Genomic DNA, 22,862 nt, shown 5'->3' with positions numbered 1-22,862 from the left:
CCCCAGCTGCAGCCGCGCGCGGTGTCGGGAGCCCGGGGCGGCCGCGCACAGCCGGTCCCCTATGGCCGCGCGCGGTGCCCGGGGCTCCCTCTGGCCTCGGCGCGAGGCTGTGTCGGGGGCGGTCCCGCACGCGGCGGTCCTGTCAGCGAGGGGAGAACATGCGCGGTGGCGACTCTGCGGCTGCCGGTCTTGCCCCGTCGGGCACAAAGCAACAGGTCTGCTCGGCCGCAGGGCACGTGGGTCTGTCTGTGCTCCTGCCCTGACGCCAAGGATGTCTCTGCTCCAYGGGTGGCCTGTCCAGAGGCGGCTGGAGAGTCCGTGCGGCCAAGGCGGCCCCGTGTGCAGTGCGGCGAAGCCTCCGCGTGCCCGGSAGCTGCGGCTGCCGGCGCATCCCGGCGGCACCGCGTGGCGGATCCGGGGCGCCGGAGCCTGCGCACGCGCTCCCCGCGTGGCTGCCGTGCCGGCCGGCCCGTCCCCAGCGCCGCTAGCACCACGGGTCGCGCTCAGCCCGCCCGCGGCACAGGCTGTCGCTRCGCTGCCAGGCACTGTCAATGAGGCTCTGGGCGTCTTCGCACTTCTTCTTCACGGCCGCATCCAGGATGGCCTTGTGCAGCAGATCTACCTGAAACGCGGACGCCACACAAGTCACTAACTCCGCTTCCCTCTCCCTCTTTTACAAAACCTCCTCAAACAGCCAAGGAAGTCCCTTGTGTTATCAGTCCTGGGGTCCACTTCCAGCCCTCACTCTGGGAACCTTCCCCTGACCTTCATCTGATCCTGCCCGCTCCGTGCAACCTCCCACCCGCTCTGCACTTGAGGAGCAGTGGGAACAGCTGTGGATGCAGGAGCTTTGCAGCTCCCTGCTCTCTACGGGAGGGGCAGATGGTTGGGTTGGCCCCACTTCTCCATACGGAAAAGCCTTTGTCCCTTTTCTCCGAGGTGCCTTGGTCCTGTTTGCCCTGCAGCTCCGGGAGAAGTGTGCTGCACCCCACATGCTCACCTGGTAGATGTTTTTCCATGCAGTGTTCAGTGCCGAGAGGAACCTSTCCAGTTCTGTAGTGCAACTAAAATAGAGGACCCAGGGGGGCAGGAACTGCTCGCGGTCCTGAGCAAACTCCTACAAACCAAGGGAGAAGCGCAGGGCGGTCAGCAGAGCAGCGGAGCCCAGGCCGGGCCCAGCCAGGCGCCACCGCGGCGCTCCACACTCACCAGGATACAGTATTCCTTGCCGACCTCCGTGGAGACGGTGGCGATATCGGTGAGCTCCACGGTGCCCAGGGAGCGGAAGAAGCTGGTCTGGCAGTCCTCGTGGCACGTGAAGGCCTTCTCGTCCGTGAGCACAAGGCAGCAGGGGACACAAGGCGTGGGGGCGACACCTTGGGGGATTACCTGCGTGGGTGGAAAGGAACGTGAGGGGAGCCCCTTTCCGTGGATGTCACACACCTCAGTCATCACCACCAGTCCCTCCTGCAGCCCCATACCCRCTTTGGGGAGCTCATTCCCGGTGACTCCCCATCCCAGCCCCAGGAGGARCGCGGGAAGGCTGAGCCCCGAGGCAGGCACGGCGCAGCGCAGGGCGCTCACCCCTTTGGAGACAGCCTGGCAGAAGTACTGCATCCAGTCGGCCATGTCGGCCTCGTTGTCGGCGCTCAGCTCCAGCGAGGGCCGGTCCGTGAGGATCACCTGGAAGGAGTGGGGCCGCTCGGTGGTGTTGGAGCGCCGGCATCCCCCGCATTGCTCACCGCTGCGAGAGGGCAAGGGGGAGATGAGCAGGGCAGAACGGACAGACCGGGCAGCCCCCGCCGTCCCTGGGCTTTGCACCGCTCCCCTTCCCCACCAGCCCTGGCTTCCATCCGCCTCTTGGAGCAGCTCCCAGCACCCCATGCAGATGGTCCAGGAGCAGCCCCCACTCTGCACACCGCGGTGGAAGGGAGCTGCACGTGGTGGCTTTGCAGGCATCTCCCAGTGTGGCTCCTGCAGGAGGCTCTTGGCCCGTCAGAGGCCGATCCCCCACCACAGGTTTGGCTTGGCGTGCAGAACCTGGGAGGAAACCACCTCGTCTCCACAACAGGCTTGGAGTCAAATCAAATGCCCATCTACGTCCAGCCAGGAGTGAGCAGGGAGCTGTTGTTCCCCAGCCTCCGACATACCAAGGTCCTGCAGCACGGACTGGGGCTCCATCAGCCCCAGTCACCCAGAGGAGCTCTCATCCCCATGAACTCTCCCAGGTTTGAAGGCTGCCCCCTCGCGCTACTCACCCCATGTTGATGGAGAGCAGAGGGGTGACGTCTGTGCGGTCCGGGTACTGGTACAAAATCCCGTTGCTGCAGTTGGGGGAAAGGAGAGACCCAGTCAGCAATGGGAGTGAGCCCAGCTGAGCAAACCCCCATCTCCCCGGGCCCTCCGTGGGGCCGCGATCCCGCTGCCAGCAGCCGAGCCTGGGGGCTTCACCTGAGGTTCCTGGGCGCCCCTCCAGGCCCCAGGACCTCCTGCTAGGCCCACCGCGCAGCCCCGGGGCCCCACCTGAGCACCACGAAGCAGGTCTTCCACTGCTCCTTGCCCAGGTACGAGGTCCCCGCCTTGTAGTGCAGGACGCCGTCCTTCGTGACGGTGTTTTCAGCAGAGGAGCAGCTGTTGGGAGCGGGTCCCAGCGCCTCGTCCAGCGGGTCCTCCCAGTGCACCAGGCCATAGAAACGCACGACCACGTCGCAGGCCTGTGAGAAACGGGCAGAGAAGTGAGCGGGAGGGGTTCTCCCCCCTGAGCCCTCCCCACGCTCAGTGACGGTTGGAGTAGCCCCGCTCACCTCGCACTTGGACTCCTGCGCCACAAACTTGGCGAGCGCCAGTTTCTCCATGGTGGCGTCCGTGAGGATACTGGGGTAAGGGGGCTCCCGGCACCCCTTGATCATGGCTGACTTCAAGGAGGCCAGGAAGAACCTGAGAAGAAGACAGAGATCTCCAGTGAGGCCAGGCCCTGACTGTACCAGGAGAGACGGAGAGCCAAAAAGGCTTCCCCTGCGCGTGGGGCTCAGCCCGGGGGTCCTACTTTTTAGAGGGAAGGATCTGAAAATTAGCCACAGATCAAGGGGGACTGCAAAGCTTGATCTCCAGGAAGGAGCTGGGTGAGCTGTGAACCGAAAGAGCACCCCGGGAGACAGACACACATCCCCAGCACCTGACAGTGTGACCTCATGGGCCCTGCAGAGGAACAGGTCACCTTCTGGAGCTGGCAACGTAACAACGGACCTGGGAACTTGCTGTGGAACCCTGAAACTGAAGACCTGGGAGCCTGCAACTCAAGACCTCATGCCAGCTCATCACAAGGCACACAGGGTCGCTGGCCCGGGGCTGCCAGCCATGAGAGGCACACTGGGGACCGCAGTGTATTTCCAGGGAAGCCTCTGCAGCGCTTGGGCTTTCAACTTTCAACACTGTTCCACGCCTTTCCAGCTGTCCGCAGAGCTCGGCGGGTGGCCTCAGAGCAAACTTCAACCCCTCGTTGGCTGCAGGCCAGTGAGGGGCTGACCCTTGAGYTTCTTGCCTTTCCCAAACCGTGCTGGGAGCCCCCGGTGCTGGTGGAGGCCCTGTGGGCCCGAGGCAAGCGCCGCGTTGACCGCACGGTCCCTGCTTACTCGGTGAGGGCGACGTCTGCCGTGTCGAGCAGGAACTGCTTCCTCCGGTTGGTGCACACCAGAGTCACCGTCTGCTGATCCAGCCCAACCTGCGCCACACACAAGGCAGCTTCAGGAAGCGGGACAAAGTTAGGCCCGACCTCGCAGAAAGCCCCTGTGGTTTCACGGTGAGGCTTTGGATCCCTGTGCAACCAAACTGATGAGCAGACCCCTCCAACTCCCATTACCTCCTCCTGCTCCTCCCGGGCCTGCTGCCCGGCTGCTCCAAGGCAGCACTCACCGAAATGTAGTCCAGCTCGTTATAGGAAACAGCCTCCTCCACCATGTACGGCTTCTCCGCTGCCCCTGGACAGACACAAAGAGCCTCATGAACGGGGGCAAAGCAGCCCGTGCTGCCCAAATCCAGGCTGCAAGCCGAGGATCAGGCAACCCTTCCTCCCCTTGGCTTTCCAGCCCTCCAAGGGGTTAAATCCTTGCTGAACAAGGGCTCTGCAGGTTGTTACGRTGGCCCAGACAAGCCCAGAGGCCATGTGGAAGGGCTACCTTTCCGGATCAGGTACACATAACAATCCGTCAGCAGGACGTAGATGAGCTGAAGGTTGCCCTCCATGTGCCCCGTGCTCATGCGGATCATCTGTGTGGAGAGAGAGGGAAGAAGAGCCCTTTGGCTGTGGCTGAAGCAGGAACGCAACCCAGGACTCTGCTGGAGAACAGCCTGGGGCATCTACCCGGGTGTCGCTGCCTTACCCTGAACAGCTGCTCCTCATTCTCCCGAAAGACATGGATCATCAGTAGCAGGAGATGGTTGTTGTCTACCCTGTGAAGACAGACAACGGGAAGCTGAAAGACAGGACAGAGAAATGTGCAGCAGAGGAGAGCCCAGGAGGAGTAATCCTGTCCTCATTGAACCTGTGCATGTTAGGGCACCTGCAGGACCACAAGACCTTCTCCTGACCATTACCCCTTGAGCATCATCTTCATCCYGGAAAAGGAGAGGCTTTGTCCACCAAACTGAGGATTAAGGGAAACGTTTTGTTTGGGAGATGCTCTCTGTGCTCCCACAAGGCCCCCACGAACTGAGTTAAGCTAAGCCAGCCTCACCTGAACTCAGAGGGGTGACTCAGCTCTGAAGGACTTCCCTGACCTTCCTCCACACCAGAGTCCTCAGCGCTACTTGCGGAAGGGCTGGGCTGCTCCTTCTTCAGCTCACAGACAACCTCTGGGTTGGTGGTTTCTGTCTGGCCAACTTGGGGTTCATCAGCTGCCCTTCCAGAGTCTTCTACTGCCCCAGCTGCTTTTCCCTCTCCCTCTCCACTTTCTTCTTGTTCAGGAGCCGCAAGGCTACCAGAAACATGTGGCGGTTGGCCAGGCCCTGGAGAGTCATGGTGGCCACCACCTGATGCAGAAGTGTTTGGACTCTCAACGGTAAAGCGGTAGAAGTCCATGGGGGCYGAAATGCCCTCACTAAGGTCGCCAGAGGACGATCCATCGGGAGTCTCCCCTGGCGTGCCGCTCCGAAAGGACTGCCCGGGGTGCTCGAGCGGGGCGCTCCAACCGCCGGGATCCAGCTGCCCGTTCAGCCTGTCCATCACCTTGCTCAGTGGCTGTCCCACGCTCTCCATGGACGTGTCCTTCATCTCGGGGATGCGCAGGGCCAGCTGGCCCAGGGCAGAGCGCTCAGCGCTCTCTTCTGGCCCGCCTGGGCTCGGTTCCCCTGCAGGAGCAGGACCATCGACTCCAGGAGGGTCATCTCTGTCACTCGGTCCGTTCACCTCCTTATCGCCACCAGCCTGCTGGGCGCTGGACTCGGGTACTGGGGCTGCAGGACTGTTCACTGCTTCCTCCGGCTTCGCTTTCTTCTTCTTGCCCGCTTTCTTCCTCTTGGCTAACCTGCACAAACACCAACACAGACGTCACTCATCTTCCATAGAATCCCAGAATTCCAGAATGGGTGAGGTTGGAAGGGACCTCTAGAGATCATCCAGTCCACCCCCCTGCTCCAGGAGGGACACCCAGAGCACGGGACACAGGGTGGCAGCCAGGCGGGTTTTGAAGACCTCCAGAGCCCCCCTGGGCAGCCTTTTCTTGCTTAGATTTTTGCAATACGGAAAGGGGGGCCCAATCTGCCACAACAATCTTCTTGGGGGGTTATCCCTAGCACAGAGAAATCAGGAATATGATATGACGCCACCTCTCTAGCCAGAGCCGGGATTTGCCAGGCTCTGTGTCAACCACTTTAAAGGCAGAAAGAACGAAAAATGAAAAAAGAAAAACTGCAGAGCATGGAGAGTTTCCACCCATCTGGAAGAGTAAAGAGGTGTCTTCCACTGGACACAACAACTTGAGTCTCCTTTGGCTGCAAAGAGGATCCACGAAGAGATGGGGAGCAAAACTGGCATGGGAGAAATCACTGTTTGAGAGGAGGATGCTGAGCAGGAAGCTGTTTTCCTGGAGAGGGAATAGGGAGGGGAATGCCCTATCCCCAGCTGCCAGAAGAGGGAGATGCAGCGTGGAGCCCGCTCCAGCCCAACAGCTTCCTGGGAAAACCGGCCTGGAAGTGGAACTTGAACAATTAAGTGGAAGTGTTTGGACACCCAATAATGGCCATGGCCCTGAGGTGCTGCCAGGTCACTTGGCACTGCAGCCCTCCCGTTCGGAAGCGAGCAGGATGCTCCCCCTTCTGCAGGGAGCAGGGCAGAGATCTCTCCTCGGTGCCCCAGGCTGCCAGAAGAAACCAGGGCACAAAGCCCAGCCCTGCTGGGCTGCCTTGGGGTGCAGACAGGGTTTGTGCTCTCTGTCCGGGTTCAGGAGCTCCTGGGGACCCCCGAGGCTGCAAGGAGGGCAGTGGGAAGACAGCACAGGGAAGAGAGGACCCGAGAGCCAAGATAGCTGCAAACCTGCCACCAAGTGGAGAAATATTAAAACTGAAAGCACCCGGCTCCCTTTCAGCTCTGGTAGACTGTTGGGCACAGAGATCGCCGCCGCCGTGGCAGCTCCATCCCTACCTGATGACCTCCAGCTCGGTGCAGCTCTCAGACTGGTCGGTGCCCTCGGGGGTGGCCTCAGCYCTGTCCTGGGAAGCCGCGTGCACCGGCGTGGCCTCGGCGGAGGACGGCGCGTCGCCTCTCTCCTCGTTGAAGGGGTTGTAGCGCTGCGTGGGGCTCTTCACAGCGGCCTTGCTGCCGTTGGCCTCCGAGGCGGCGGAGCGCGGGCAGCTCAGCGTGTCCGTGAGGTCTCCATCTGGCAAAGACAAGAGTGGAGAAGTGGGGTCCACATCTCACGTCGCTGGCGGCCCAGGAAGCCCTAGAGGAAGAGCTGGATGTTAAATCAAGCAAAGCGGGACGCTGGGGACACTACATGGTGACAGAGGGCCTGCAGGGCACCATCCACTGCCGGGGACCCCCGCAGAGCCTGTGCTCCTTGAGAGAGGGTCAGAGACCGGCGGGGACACCAGCGTGGCTCTGCGTCTGGCACCCACTAGAAAGAGCCTGGAAACAAAAGCTCCGTCGCGCGGGAGCCTGCGTGGGGGTTAGAAGAGAGCGGCCGCATCCCCACGTAGGAATCGCCGGATCGCGGGGCCGCGGCGCCCTTGGTGAGACGGGAGAAACGCGCGGAGAGCCCTCGATGGAAAGGCTGCAGCTCCCGGGAATCCTGCCCCGAGAGGCCGAGCTCCCAGGGCGCCCGCCTGCCTGGCTCTGAACTCCAGATGCGCACCCCRGGTTGGGGCCCAGGCCTCACCGCAGGGCCCCCCACAACGGAGGCAGGGGGACRGGCACCGTGCCACCCTGAGCGGGAACCTCGCGGGGCCTTCCCCAAAATGGGGACAACGTGGGAAGGCTCGGGGCCGGCAGAGCTGCAGGGACGGGGCGTCCCACAGCGCTCCGTGCTCCCTTCGCCCAGAGGACGCCTGCGTGCCCAGGAGGGTGACGGGCTGGCGCCGGGAGGGCGCAGCGCCCACAGCGCAGCACAACTCACCTGCGGCGCGTTAGTCTGAACAGAGAAAGGGGGAGTCAGGAAAGGGCTGCAGGAGTCATGCTCGGTGTCACCTGCCCGCACATTCCAGGTTAAGGAAGGTTAGCCCCGTCCTCCTCTTCTCCAATGCCATTTCCAAAGCCAATGAGAAACCACTCRGTAGACAGTGAATCCCCTTCCACACAAAATAACTATGGACAAATGGCAAGGAATACATCCCTGCTGCCCACCATCACCTGCTCCACCAGGAGCTCAGAGACAACCTGAGCCCTCCTCCATGTGAAATGGGTGCTGGGGAGGTCGCTGGCGCTCGCCCTCAGCGCAGGGCAGAGGAGCAGCCAAGAGACACTCCAGGCTGCTCCATCCCGGCTCTTCCCGGTGGATGGGAAGAGCCCTGGGGCAAGGGGAGGCCGATGGTCGCCCGTGACTGCGGTGCAGAGGGTGCAGCTGGTGCCGGGCCGGCTGCTCGCGCCGTTCCGTGACAAYGGGAACGGCTCCGTGCGCCGCGCGAGGAAGAAGGTGAAAAGGAGCGTGTTAGAGCCTGGCAACCACCYGCGTGGAATTCAGGCAGAATGTCCCCAAACACTTAGGTGGGATGGCTGAAGCAACTCGGACTGAAGGCTGTGTCCACATTTTGGTTACACAGATATGAGTGTAGGAGCAAAGCTGCCCATGGACAAATTACTAAGGGCAAATTATTATTATTAAGGACAAATTATTATTATTAAGGACAAATTATTATTATCTAACGTGGGCATGTACACGTGGCTCTGAAAGCCAGTTGGAGCCCAATCACACTCGAAATTTCAGGAAAAATTGATGGTGCCATGGGAGACGAGATGCTTCAGCTCCCAGTTAGGGGGAATCCTTTTATCTCTTTTCTGCCTTTGCCGAATTCCATCGGCACGTGGTGCCTGCTGGTTAGGAAATGAAGTGGGGAGCATGCAGCAAGCTTCGGGATAGCAGCAATGCAGAGAGAAAACCAAAAGGTTGTAACACGTGAGTATGTCCCACCTTCCCAGTCTCTGCTGGGCATGGACTGCATTGCTGGAAAGACATCTCCAAAATCATAATCTACAAAAACGAGGATAAAACTCAGGATTAGAAACACAAGTAGTGGGGAGGTAGGGAGACAGGGGAGCGTGTGAGGGGTGAGACTGGGGAGGGGGACAGTCGGGGAGAGAAATGAAACAACCTTCCACGGGTGTCTGAAACGCATGAGAAAATAGTTAGGGAACATGGATGGGAAGGGAACCGGCTGCAGAACGGTTGTTACTGCTGGATGTTGGGTGTTGTGGAAGCTGCAACCAGACCTGCGAAGGATGAGTGAGTTGCTGKGAAGCAAACATGGTGTCACTCAATGCTTGTGCATCCAGCCCCAACTGCTCTCATCAGGGAACCCCTTTGAGAAGCAGTTTCAGTGCTTTGTGCCTCGGTTTCCCCACTTCATGTCCACTTCCCACAGCTACTGCGATGTTTGATTCATTCATGTTTGTAAAACCAAGAGTCTGATTAGGGGGAAAAACTTGTCCTCTGAGCTTAACACCCCAAACTCCACCAACATTCCCAAGGTATCAAGATGCTCCTGCTAAAATGATGAGGAGTGAGCTAGTTAATGAAGCTGAAGGGCACAGAAAGGCTGCGGAGATCCCACAAACAAGTGGGGAGGATGGCAGCAACCTCGTTCCTAAGGAGCCTGACACAGCCTCCTTCTTGCTCCCACAACTGGGGACAGCATTTCTGGGTCCCCTCTACACAAGGGGAAGCTGAGACACAGAGCCAGCCACTGCCCGGACACAGGGAATAACCAGAATGATGCTGAGATCAGATTCTAGCTCCAAAAGCCCTTGGATCCCTTCTTCAAATCCTCCTTCTGCCCACCCTCTGGACAGGATGGAGAGCGCAGACCATGCCAAGTGACACCCCTTGCCCTGTTGATACCGACAGGTAGCCGGACTGGCACCAGGACATGTTCTGCTGATGGAGGACCAGGAAGACCAGCCACAGCGGGGCAACATGCAGCGAAACATCTGCCTTTGCAAAGCCTCTGGGGACCGAAGAGCTCCATCCCCTGACCTTTAGGGCTGAGTTCCTTGTRTTGTCTCCAACTTACCCAAGATGCTGCCCACAGGCTGGTCATGCCAAGACACGTGTGAGTTGGCTGGGAGAGGGAGGGAACGCGCAGGGCTTTGGCACATAAAGAAACCATCACAGTTTGATAGGTGAGTGAGATGCTGCTGCTCTGTACACGCGGGCAAACCACGATGCCTCCCTGCTCTCTCGCTGGTGGCTCTGCACCATTTCACACGTGAGCACGGGCACCACGGATGAGCGCAAAGCAGTGCGGGGTGTCCCAGCTAAAACGCGCTGAAACGGTGCTCGTGCCCAACCCTGTGTCTACATCTTGTCTCCCTGCCTGCTCCATCGCAGTGTCTTTAAGGACTGCAGTTTCTGTCTTGGATGGGTGACTAGTTAATTTTGGTGATGAAAGGCAGCCTGTTACTTCCAGAYCTTCGTCTTGGCCTAGACCTTCGTCTCAGGAGGAATCTGTCTGTATGTGGACTCAGTTCTGAACTCACTGCATCAACTTAACACATCACTGCATCTATCCCAGACCCCCCTGATCTTTCTTCATTGCAACTTCCTCCAAAAAGAAAGCAGCCCAGTGTACTTGGCTGGACTCAGAGGGGCAGCAGTAGCGCTGTTCCTTCCTATGACGTTGCTTCGTGTACCGTAGGAGCTCCCTGCTCCAGCCTGCAGGAGGGAAAGGGGGTAGATGCAAGGCAGATTTCTTCTCAGTCCATCAGGAACAACACCCAGCCCATCCTAGCCCTGATGTGGATAAGGAGTTAAGCCCAAAAACTTATGAGGCTGCTCAAGATAAGATGCATGAACAATAAAACAGCAGCTCTGGGAGGACTGGCAGCCTCTTTCTCAGATTGCAGTCACGGATGAAAGACTTTGGAAACTATTCCCCTCCATCTCTAGTGTATATRGAGCCCTGAACTGCAGAACAAGCACTTTAAAAAGCTCCCCTACAGACCTGTGTAACTGCACCAAAATGGGGTTCACCCTCAGATATGGGCCCAGCTTTCGTTCCATGGGGAAATTTCACCAGTCTTTCCAAAACACATGGAAATACGGCCTGATGAACTGGCATAGCATGTTCTCCTCTCCCTGTCTCAGGTAAAATAGAATCATAGAATCATTATGGTTGGAAAAGACCTTCAAGATCATCACGTCCAGCTGTAAACCCTTCAAGATCATCCTGCTAAACCATGTCCCCAGTTGCCTCCTTGACACGTTTCTTGAGCACTGCCAGGGTCGGTGACTCCACCACTTCCCTGGGCAGCCTGTTCCAATGCTTGACTGCTCTTTCTGCATAGATTTTTTTTCTGATATCCTACCTGAACCTCCCCTGGCATAACTTGAGGCCATTTTCTCTTGTCCTATTGGCAGATATTTTGGAGAAGGCACCAACCTTGCCCACACGACAGCCTCCTTCCAGGCAGAGAGCAGAGAGACGTAAAGAGGGTTTTTGCAGCTTAAACCCCAGTGCAGCACTGCCCTCTCCTTTCTCTTGGCYGTGGAGGTGCAGTTCAAAGACAAACTTCTGGATCTCTCTTTGCTCTCCTCCTCTCCTCTGGCCCATCATTTGCCACGTCATTCCGCCTCTGCCCTGGCCAACAGTTCAGCCAACGGGGGAGTAGGAATGTGCAGGGCTGACTCCACAGCTCTAGTTGTACCCCAACCAAAACACCCCGGACCCACAAAACTCCAGCCCTCGGAGGCTGCTTACCTTCGCTGGACGGAGCAATGGCGCTGTCATCCCACTCCAGGTTGGTGGAGGTGACYGAGTTGAAGGAGTTGAGAGACAGGCTGTCCGAGCCGTGCACTGAGCTGGGCAGGCGCTCCTCAAAGTCCAGCAGGTACTGAGGTTTGTAGTAATCCGGCATGTAYGGTGCCAGATCCAGGTAAGGAGCATCCTGCAGAGAAACAAACACGGAGAGGCTCAGACTCTTGGTCGCCGCTGCTCCGAGACGGCGAGATAAAAAATACTGCCCCTCACCAGATCCAAGTCAAAGCGGATGAACTCCAGTCCAGACACCAGCGTTAAGAACAGGGTCAGATGATCATGACTGCAAACCAGGGCATTCCTGCAACATGGAGAATACAGAGRAGCTTTAGAGGAGTGGGAAAGGGAAGGAACAGCTACAAGCACCCTTCTGTTTCCTCAGTCTTGGTGGCATGTCCTGAGCCACGGCGCAAACAGCCCCAGAGCTCAGCAGCTTCTTGAAAAACACAGAAGAAGGTGTGGGTAGGGCTGGGAGTAGAAGCAGTGAAGAGAAAACAGGCTTGCAGGCCCTCTGGCAGGGCAGTGCCTCCACCTCCGGGACYCTTGTAATGATCATATCCTCTACAAAACCCTCTACAATAAGGAAAGATAAGACTCTTATCAACTGCTTGTTTCCCATTGGTAAAATAGGCTTCTGAGAAGGAGGGAGTACAATGTCCACAAGACCAAAGAAGAATAAACTGGGATACTCACTTGACATAGTACTTGTGTAGCAGGTTTAGATTCTCCTGAAACAGCCTCAAGTAGCTCTCCAAGGAGTTTTCATTAAGGGCTAGGTACAGCCAAGCCCGGCCTAAAAACGAAGCAGCAGAGAGATTTATCTATAGATCTCCAGAGAATCTACCCAAATGACCAAATGTAGACACTTGCTTGCAACTGGCAACTGTGATTGATAACTTTTTCATCYTTAGAAGGACGCCTTTCACTTTGGTTCTGTATTTTTAGTGCTATCGTGTACACTCCCATCTCTCTGGCCTGATAAAGGGCGAGCAGCATCAAGCACTGAGCTGCCTACTAACCCTGCAGGGCTGTCTGGAGCCCCAGGCCCCAAATGTGACCAGCACAACCTGCCCGGGTCTCCTGCTGCATGTCCCCACGCCAAAGTTTGTCATCAATGGCAATGTCTGCAAATACTCACTGCGCCCCAGGTTGGTGGCCACGTGCTGAAGCACTTCTATCTGTTTGATGGCTTCCCGGCGGGTGAAGTGAACAACCAGCACCCAGTAGCCTGAGGAAAGATCTTGCAGCCTGGAAGAAGAGCGGCCCAGAAGAGGATTAAGCAAAGGCTTCTTTATCTCCATCCCAGTTATTCCTTACATGACTTCCCTATGCTTAGGCAAGGCGCAGCAACAGGCTACGGACATGTCAGCATGGCGAGAAGCATCGGACAGTCCACCAGGAAATCCTATGGGCTCAAAACRTGTTGGGCTGCACTCACCCATAGAGCAGAGCATGGTCCAGATGTTCACAGAGCCGCTGCAGGACCTTGTCGTGGTTCCTGATGGCCGGGGTCTCATCTTCACAAGCAGCAAAGTAGCTCTGCAGCTGCAAATGGAGGAGGAAATGCCTGAAACGGCCTTCTCGGCGACGCCTGCACACTCACAAGAGGCATTTGAAACAGCATTTGTGTCTCTCAGCTTGCTAAGCTGTGACACAAGTTACCTTTAGGGAGCAGCAGTTGTCTTTTACGGGACTCTAAAGGCAACGACACCCAAGGGGAACTTCACTCAGAGACTGGTGCCCATTTCTGAGATGAACCAGCACAGGCCGCTTCCCGTTCGCTGGGCAGACGGGCTGCCCGGCCTTCTCCTTCAGGGCTAACACAAGGACAGGATTTTCGCTGGCTCTCCCACAGCGGTTTAGCCACCGCAAAGCAGCTCAGAGCAAGGCAGACAAATTGGTCTGAATGRTTTTTCTCTGCTGGGATGAGGCCACATTGCTGCTAGGGCCTCACRCCGTGGAGCTGCTGCTTTCTTAAAAATGGGGACTGCCTGATTTGTCCTCGTTAACCTTTGTGCAGCTGCAAGAGGACAGTGAGGTTAGGGATGAGGTCAGTTCTGGCCCTGCAACCTGCTCACAACTGAGTCTTGCAGACTTGATGCAACGCAAACTGTTTCCCCCAAACGTCACTCGTTAGAAATCCTAGAAACCCCCTTACACCCAAATCCTGCTTCCCCTCCCAGCTACCCATGCCCTTCTCCTGCCCCTAGTGCTTAGAGATCTATCCAGCTGCTTGCACCACAGGTTGCTCTCGCAGGATGTCACCTCAACACRATATTGCTCTGGCCGGGGCTAAGTGAGCATGGGCAACACAGCACCTGGACACACACTGCATGACCTTGTGTGTTCTTGCCATGCCTCGCTAGTTAACATTTAAAATTAGATTAAAAATAAAATTAGATTAAAATAAAGCCTGCACAGAACAGKGCGGTATCCTTTCCAAGCTCTGGGTTCCTATCCCAAAATCACGAGCTGCTCTAGGAAAGACAACCGTGAACTTGGAAACTCTTCTGTGCCCCAATGACTGAGCAAACGCGGTAAGACCTTGGGGGTTCATCCTGCAAAGCCAACACACAACCCGCACTGACGGTCGCGGAGCGGCCACTCAAACACAGCCACCTCCTGACGTCAGGCTCCCACCGTTCCAAACTTCTGTGTCACCAGCACAAACCCTGCTGCACCGGAGCTATCAGCAAGACCTTAGGACTGACCTGGGCAAACCACTGGATAAGAGCGAAGATACCGCAGCACAATCGCAGTTCTGCACTGAAAGGCTCGTGTTGAGGCTGTGAGAAACACCTGACTGTGTTTCTCAGACCTGACTTGTCTCCCTAAGTCAGAAGCTGTTTTCTCCTCTGGAACAACTACTGCAACCAAAGAAGCTCTTTGAGGAAATCACCCGGTCTGGGTGTAAAATTTATCAAGGGGACAGACAGAGAGCATCTCCCCAGCCCTGGGGGGGCCGTTCCCAGCAATGCTGTTAAAAATATGAATCTATCTCGTAGCTTGAAGATCTCTCATCTCTTTGGAAACAGCAGCTCTTGGCTAACGTGAGGGAGTCAGGCATGTTCCTGCAGGGAGCCAGTCCCGTCCCTTACGTGGGAAAGAGCTGTTGAGCTGCAGGAACCAGGGCCAAATCCCCTCCTCCGAGCTCATGGCCCAATTCTGCCAGTGCCAACACCATCCGAGCAAGGTGGTAAATTCCCTGGAGCAGGAAACGTGCCATAAAGGTTGGATTCAGAGTGGCCTGCAGGTTCTCCTGTGATTCACGGTCTTCGGCTGTGTCTGGGGGAGATGATGTGGTGGGAGGAGAAGACCCTCATACCCCACTACCCACAAATGGTTTCAGGAGCCACCTGATGCCAGTGCTCAAATGCATTCCTGCATCGAGGAACAAAGCCATAACTTAGAGCCGTGTCCCTCAAGTGATGGACAGAGACACAGGGGACCTCAGAGAACTTCTGATCATGAGCCTGGAGCAGCCCCTTGGCTTGGAGSAGATGGGATGCTCTCGGATGGAGGAAAAAACCCACAGACTGGTTAGAATGGGGTGGTTTATAAAATAAATGCCTGGCTGGAGCGAAGGCTGGATTCCCCTGCGCTGGGACGTGAGTGCAGTGCAGCTGGTCCTCTTCCAGCCCCTGGGGAGGAGGCGGCTCTTCTGCAGCGTGTGGAAATGAGGGCAGGAAAAACGAAATAGAAACGTGTTCTTCTACAACATGAGTTCCTTTCACAACACAGGCTTCCAACGGGGAGCCGCAGAGCTCCACGCGTGCCTGCTCCTCAGGAAGGTCATGCTGAAGAAAACTCTGTGTCTTGGCTGCTGACAGGAGGATTTGCTCTTTACAGACGCTGGGCATGCAAAAGCGATGAGCAAGTAGAAGTGGTTCTTCTTTTTCTTTCCTTCCTTCCCCAAAACAACTTAGATCATCTCGGCCTTTGTGGGAGCCCTCCCTGCAGCCCGTTCCCAGCTTCCAACCCGCTCCGACTCCGCAGTGGAGCTACCCAGACGGAGCGGCCGGCTGCTTCACCGGCAGCTCTGCCCCTGCTACCAGGGGAAGTTCATCACATGTYCCGTCCCGGGCAAAACCAGGGGGTTGCCTCATCCCAACGTCTCTGAGCACCAAGAAGTACCAGCAAACTTCCGAAAGGTCCATTTCTGTGCTCCCAAAAAAGCCAAGTCTTTCCCTATGAAAGGACCTACATTTTGAAGGCTTCCTCGTGCAGGACTTTCAGAGCAGAGTTACCTTCAGCTGCTCTGCAAGGGGCAGAGCCTCCTGCACGATGAGTCAGCTCCACCCTGGCAGCAGTGCTGGCCTTGTGGGCAACGACTACAAGGTACCAGGCAGCTTTCCTGCTTGCCATGGGACTGTGCAATGTATATATACGTATATACATAGAGATGCCCTGGCAGCCCGTCCATTTAGAGCTCCTCACCAAAGGAAAAACAAGAAGAGTCATCAGCTTCGCGCCAACAGCAAGTAATTACAGTGCAAGTGTCTGTGTTGGACCACGCTGTGCCGGTAACGTGGCTGTTTGCTGGAGAGCAGCAGCGCCCGGGGAGCTGCGCCCGCCACGCAGCACCCACAACCCCAACCTACCCGTGCGTTTTCATGTGGCGTCTACGCCGGCAAACAGCCACGAAGCACAAATGAACGTGTGGAAACCCAGGCCTCCCTAACGACCGCGGCGCACGTACAACCCGTTTGGGAAGTGGCCATCCAGCTTTTGTCAGCTCTCCATTGGTGACGCATCCACCAAGCCCTGAAATACCTGCGTGACGACCAGGGCTGAAGCCAGAAGCACCCGGAGGGAGGCAAGCAAAGAGGTCAGGAAGCTGCATGAAGGCAGCGTTGGGTTGGGAACACTCATTTCTGYGCAATCCCCCGGTCTCCTTGGCGCTCCCAAAGCAGGGGGATGCCGCGAGCGGYTGCAGTCTGGTGTCACGTCGGGGGTGACCTACACCACCCTGTGCCACATGCTCCAGGTGTCCCTGCTTGAGCAGGAAGGTTGGACTAGATGATCTCTAGAGGTCCCTTCCAACCTYGAACATTCTGTGATTCTGTGACCTGGGGGCTGTTTATAGCCGWGGTCGTAGCAGTGGACATAGCAGTGGCCCTAACAAGCACCCCTGGCATCCCGGCCATGCACTGAGCACATATTTCCCGGGGTGACGCCACCCCACAGCCCATCAGTTCTGAGCGGGGCCTCACCAGCACTCGTGGCCAAGACCCTCTTTGCCAAACCGGTCGCTAAAATTCCTCCTGAGCCCACAGAGGCAACGTTGGCAGGTTAAATACCTGCTTGAGGAGACAGCAGAGCAGCAGGGCGTTGGGCCAGAGGCAGCAGAGCTTGTTKGCACGCGTGGGAACAGCAGGGTTTGCCCTCCTGCAGACAGGGTAGGATTTGGCTGCTAGTACCAGTTCAGCTGATTGCAGGAGCGTGGGGCTCTTTGGGCAGGACGGCACCGCACCCCACGGTGGCCCACACAGCAGGGATATTCCTTGCACAACTTCAGAGCCTGCTAACTGCAGCAGTTCCCAAGGAGCACAAAGCTCTCCAGTGCCATTTGCAGAACGTTCCAAAAGTCCTTTCTGTCCCTGCTTCTTCCACCAATTATCCACAGGAAGGGATTCTTCCCGGTTTGAGCACTAGTTCTGATGCATTGCTGTTTCCCAGAAATTGTTTAAAGATGCTGTTACTTCCTTGAAAACTAAGTGGAATGCATGTGTCAACCAGCTGGGCATCCAGGTCCTTCCCAAGCCCTGGAAAAGAGCTGCTCTTCCAGATGCAGGAGTGCAGGAGCAAGGGTTATCCAAGCAACWCCCTGGGAAGGAGGAGAGACGGGGCGCTCGGGAGCCGTGCCAAGGGCAAAGTGCCCCCTTCCCGACATGGAACGGCTGCCGAGGCTGGGGAATGCTCCGTGCTCGAGCATCACCTTGAAAATACCCTTRGTGAGATGGAAGGAGCCTTGCTCGGGTCTGGGTTTGCTGGGATTTCCAGCACCGAGGCGGAAATGCCCTTTTGTGCTTGTGGGGGACTCCTGTGAGGGGCTCAACGCGGCGCTCCTGGATAAACGGAGCCGGCCGAGCAGAGGCAGCCCTGCTGGGAAGCCCCTTTCCCAACGTGGATCATTCTTGTGGGGGTTGCTTGCCATCCTCCCGGTATTTCCGTACATTCACTGAGCCACAGGCTCCAGACCTGCATGCACTGTGCATGGCTGGCCACAGTCTCCATCTCTCCTCAGTAAATCTGGCCTGTAGACGYGTTACTAGCAGCTCTCCAGCACCAAGCTCATGTTCCTTGTTCCGCAAACAGCCCCTGGCCTCAGTCCTTGACTTCCAGCCCGCATCCAGCCCGCTTCGCCCACATCTCACATCTTTCCTGCTTTTTTTTTTTTTTTATGGAGCATGAAATATCTCAGCAGACTCAGCACATCGAGGGCAGCACCAGGGCTGCRGGAGCAGCGGGGAGAGAAACACAGCAGGCTCATGATGTGCAACGTGAGGAGCCCGAACCAGGTGAGAGCTGAAACGCAGGGCACACACCAAACACATCTGGAAACTCGGGCGTCCGGAGCCTCCAAACACTGGCCTAGCCGAGCGTCACCCAGCCAGGAAAGACTCCTTCTTCAGGAACGCACGCGCTTGTCAGCTGCCATATTCCGTGGGCTTTTCCAGGGCTTTCCTTCAGCTGAGGTTCATTATTTCCGAGCAATGAACCTCGCAGCCGGCTGAGCCTGGGTGAGCACCAGCCCCGGGCGGGATTTGCTCCYGCAGCAGCGACACCCGCGGAGCCGCCTGCTGCCGTCCCCGGCGCCCCCGTCACGCGCAGGCGGCAGGGCCTGCGGCACCGCACGCGGCTCCCGGGAAACGCGATCCCGYGGCGCTCCCGGTGAGCGGAAAGGTCACCGGCACCACAGGGAAACACATTTCACAGGAGGGAAAGAGGTGGCAGGCGGTAAAACGCAGGGAGCCGGTAGCCTGCAAGTCCCTGGAASGGTGCTGCTCTCCTGGACACTCACTTCCTGCCCACTCTCCGTTATTTCTCTGAATCCAGCTCCTTTGCTCTGCGGTTATTTTAGTTGCTCCGCTCTGGTCAGGATACTGTCAGTGGAGAAAGCTGGAATCGCTCAAGGGCCACGTCATGCTTGCCAAGCTGGTGAAATCAGAAGCGGGGAGGCCCACGGGCACCGCTTGCAGCTCCTGACACGAGAGCTGCCGTCGCAATGTGGCCTTCCAAACAGCTTCTCTCCCCGCAGAAGGCTTCGTGTCAGCGGCATGAGAACAAATTGGGGATTTTTTTCCCCCACAAAGGCCGTAGCTTTGTGCATCCTTGGCTCCTTGCTTTGTCCATCAGCAGATTCAGAGCTGCTCTGCAGAAATCACCTCCTCTGGGTATAGAGAGACAGCATCAGTTTAGGTACTGGCAGGATCTGATCCCCTTTTTCTGGATGCAGACGACGAACGCAGCCACATCCCCAGGCCYGTGTCAGGATGCAGCATCAGCGACTCCAAAAAAGACACGAATCGGGAAATACCCAAGTAACCACAGAAACGAACTGCTGTGCTCTTTGCAAGCAGCGCCGTTTGCTCATCACACCCYGGCAAAACCCTTAGAGAACCACAACGATCTGCAGACGGCCGCGCTGGGCACGTTTGCAGCCTTCCCTGGGGCACCCAAACCTTTCCCGTGCACTTGCAAGCTCCGTAGAGCTACAGCCGGCATTCCCAAAGGGCTTCTGGCTTCCAAGTGCTGGATTCGGGTCCTGCAGCAGGACCCGAGATGGTGCAAGCTCCGGGAGCCGGGCTGGAGCACAAAAGCTTGTGCTGAGCTGAAAACTGCTCCRGAGACAGGCAGAAAAGGCACAGTGAGGACTCAGGGGCACTGCTGCTCACGGAGAGGTGGCAACTTTCCCAAAGTCATGCCTAAAGAAAGTGGAGCCGGCCTTCCTGGCAAGACCTCCCGCAGCAGAACCGCTCCACCAGATTCACATGCACCAGGGATCACTGCGCCACAGTTCATGGGAATGTGTGTCCTTGAGAGCCAGCAGGGAAGCCAGAAAAATGGAAAAGAGCCCCCCAAAATCATGGATTCAGGTCTCCTTAATGATTGTGTTGCTGCAAAAATTGGCAATGATGAGAACTGTTTAAGGACTTGCCATCCTGGCTGCTGAATTCCAGCCAGGATASTGATAAATCTCTCCTTAACCTGCTGCAAAGTCCAGGAAACCCAGAAATCCAGCAAGATTTCCAAAAGTTGTCTGCCACTCACAGTAATATCTGCCAGCAGGCAGAAAGCACCAGAGTGAACAAGAGTCCATGCACCCCATTAAGGGGGGTGAAGGTGCATGGAGCCAAATTTCACCTCTTCCAGCCTTCCACCTCGGTGCAGCCCTCATTCATTAAAAAAGAAGCTCAAAAAATCCATTTCCACAATAATTGACGCCTCTTAGCAGAAAGCAGGGTGCAGGTAGCAGCTAGGACACGCCACGTGGGAGAAGGGGAAAGAAAGAGCCACGAGAGCAGCAGCGATCCCACTGTTTGCATGACCACAGCAAAATGCATCATTCCCTGCCTGTTACCGTGCCGGGGAGGATGCGGAGGATAAATGGGAATTCAGCCCATACTCACAATTCCCTTGAGCGCCTGTTTGAAATGGAGAACAGTGCCACGTGCCTCGAGCACAGGAAGGGCTGAAGGGAAGAGATGTGTCAAGAGCTTCCACTGCTATTAGAGCAAGCAGGGGTCAGCCTGCTAGAGCCCCCACGCTGSTCCCAAAGCCACCAAGTCACATCTCCAGGGACAGGCGACAACGTGTGGCCTCTAAATCYGCCTCTCGGTAGCGCAGGACCTGACCCCTCAACTCTGCAGTCAATAGCAGGGATGCTGGTGAGGTTCTCAGGCACGTGAGGCCTTTCACGTGGGCATGGCCCAAACCCACAGAACGGCCTTTTCTGGACGGGCCATCTCACCCCTCCATCACAAACACCAGCCCCGTGGCTACTTCCACAATTTAATGGTCTTTAGCCATAAAGCAGCGAGTTTTGTAGCTCCTGTTGGTGCTAGACRCATGACAGATTGGTTTCACATCATCAGGATGCAACACACATCTGAATAAAACAAGCAAACACACAAAAACCCTCTATGGGCATTTGTAGAAGGAATTTTAAAATACTTCTTTTCCCACTCACAAATCCACCTGTGTTTCTGTTCCTTGAATTATCCGTAGGTAATTCAAGGTACCCTTTGGTTTGTAATTACCCCCTCTAAACACATTTGCATTACTATTTTTTAAGCCGATGCTCTACCCTGTTATATTTCTCTATGGGAAGAAAAAAAGAAACAGGCCTATATGCTGAAGTTTCAGAGCTTCACGTGTTTGTTTGGTGCCTGAAATGCCTGAAATGCTTCTTCCCCTGTTGGACTGTGCAGATTCTACTCACCAATTGGGCAACAAACCCTCCCCTCTATAAATGAAACTCACCATGACACCAAAAGCACAAAGCAAGCGGCCTCCACGGCYGGGAAACAGGGACAGGAGACACTTGGAAAACTCCCTGCGCCGCACGACACCAGCCCAGTTACTTGGGACAGACCCGGAGGGAGAAGGCGGAGGAAGGAGATTTGGGAAGAGGAGCCCAGGGTTTGTCACCCGCGTGAACATCCCGCTCGCTCTGCCCCTAATCCACAGAAAACAGATTTTGGGGACTTGAGGGCTGAAATCAGGTGGGAGATGCTGGGAAAGGGGAAAAAAAATAAGACCCTATAGCTGAGAGGGAGTCACGTCCCGAAGGAAGAGCTCCATCCCGGGGTAAAAGCGTGTCGGTGTCGGGCGTTCGCTATGCAGCTGAATTGGGTTTCGCTGGGATGGTGCAATGGATGTCCTGTAGGTTCCCGCCTTTCCCTCGTCTTTCTAACTCTGACCTGAACGGGGAAGCAGAAGTTCCAGCAAGGCAGGACTAAGAAATCCCAAAGGTTTCTTTGCTGCTTGCCCAAGACCAGGCTAAGCAGGGATGAATCCAGGTGGAGGCAGGTGTTGGCAGGGCTGCAGATGGCAATTCTCACTCAAGCATGTTAACAATCAAAATCACCACGTTTTCCTTTTACAGCATTTCCAAACAAGGATCCCCAAGGATTTTCTGAAGCTAGATAACTCATATCCAAGAAATCCCAGAGATCTGGATAGGGAAGTAGTGCATCCTTCTCCTTGTGGGGAAACCGAGGCAAGCTAGCTCAGCACTGCAGAGCATCACAGCGGGGCTTGGGAAAGGCCGAACATTCAGTGATTTCCAGGTATACAGACGATCATTCCCAGGTTCTAGAGGACGGCGGGATGCAAGACCAGAGGAGAAGCTCAGAGGCGAAGGTGGGAAGGGATGGGAAAGGTTCGCACATTCCCTCTGCATCCCGCAGCGCCATCAGCCCATCCCTTCATGGTCCAGGGAACCGAGCCGTGAAAGGCTTCTTACAACAAGCCTTCCCGCATGGATCCGTGAAACACACACTGGAAACCATAGGAAAACTCTTGCTCCGCAAAGCAACGGAAACCCCGGGAACAGCAGAATCATCAGTGAGCCTGGCAAGGCTCCTGTCCCTCAAGGCTCATGACGGGAACAGAAACAAGAGCCTTGGGCCTCTCCAGACCCGGCCGGCGTCGGCCGCTCCCGCCACGTGGTGCGAGGGGCCGGCCGGGCCCGGCGCGTCCGCGGCCCCGCAGGGGTGACGAGGGCTCCTGGGCCCCACKGTCACCAGCGGGAACATCCCTCGGGATGCTCCCCCAGCACAGGGAATCCCCAGCGCTGTCCCCAGGCCAGCAGCCCCAGCGCAGGGCCCTGAGGGTGTCCCTGCACCCCCTCAGGTGGAGGGGTGTCCCCAGGGGTCCCCAGCCCCACATTCCCAGGGCAGGGGGCACCCCAAGTGTCCCCAGCCCCAACATCTGTCACGGGGGGCCCCAAGGACCGGCAGAGCCAATGGGGTGTCCCTGGAGGGTGACCCCAAGTGCCAGACGCAGGGGGTGTCCCCGGGGGGGACCCCAGCGATGCCCTCCCACGCACAGCTCTGTCAGGGCAGTCCCCAGGCCCTGACACCCAGAGACGTCTCCTGACCTGAGGGGGGATAGGAGGGAATCCCGAGGAATGTCCCCTGCTCCAGGAGCCGGCAGCGGGTCTCATAGGAGACGTCCCCTGCCCCCCAGGCCCGGCAGGGGGTCCATGGGGTGTCCCCTGTGCTGGGGCTTGGCGCGAGTGTCCCAGCAGTGTCCCCGGGGACTGCCCCGCAGCCCGGCCCGCAGGGAGGCAGAGGCGGCTGCCGCAGGGCCCCGCCGGGGCTCCCACCTTCTTCACGGAGAGGGAGATGTTCTCCAGGATGCGGTCCTTCACCTCGCGCGGCTCCATGGCGCCC

General features: G+C 57.0%; 1 protein-coding gene across 1 annotated transcript; it reads right to left on the bottom strand.

Annotated features, from left to right (window-relative positions):
- Positions 1-484: 484 nt before the first annotated feature.
- Positions 485-22,856, bottom strand: PLEKHM2 (pleckstrin homology and RUN domain containing M2). The gene is made up of 20 exons (XM_026053702.1): positions 22,796-22,856; positions 12,899-13,005; positions 12,599-12,708; positions 12,154-12,253; positions 11,674-11,761; positions 11,404-11,590; positions 8,619-8,678; positions 6,638-6,872; positions 4,734-5,522; positions 4,380-4,449; positions 4,176-4,266; positions 3,913-3,977; positions 3,633-3,721; positions 2,805-2,937; positions 2,524-2,714; positions 2,259-2,324; positions 1,585-1,744; positions 1,210-1,389; positions 1,001-1,117; positions 485-622 (listed from the first exon to the last, which is right to left on the bottom strand). The coding sequence occupies exons 1-20, from the start codon at positions 22,853-22,855 to the stop codon at positions 485-487; spliced, it is 3,036 nt and encodes a 1,011-aa protein (XP_025909487.1). The 5' UTR covers position 22,856.
- Between the last annotated feature and the right edge of the window lie 6 nt (positions 22,857-22,862).

Source organism: Nothoprocta perdicaria, unplaced genomic scaffold, assembly GCF_003342845.1.
Source record: "Nothoprocta perdicaria isolate Ctin4 unplaced genomic scaffold, notPer1 scaffold_117, whole genome shotgun sequence".
Taxonomy (NCBI): Eukaryota; Metazoa; Chordata; class Aves; order Tinamiformes; family Tinamidae; genus Nothoprocta; species Nothoprocta perdicaria.
This window is presented reverse-complemented; position numbering and strand designations above follow the sequence as displayed.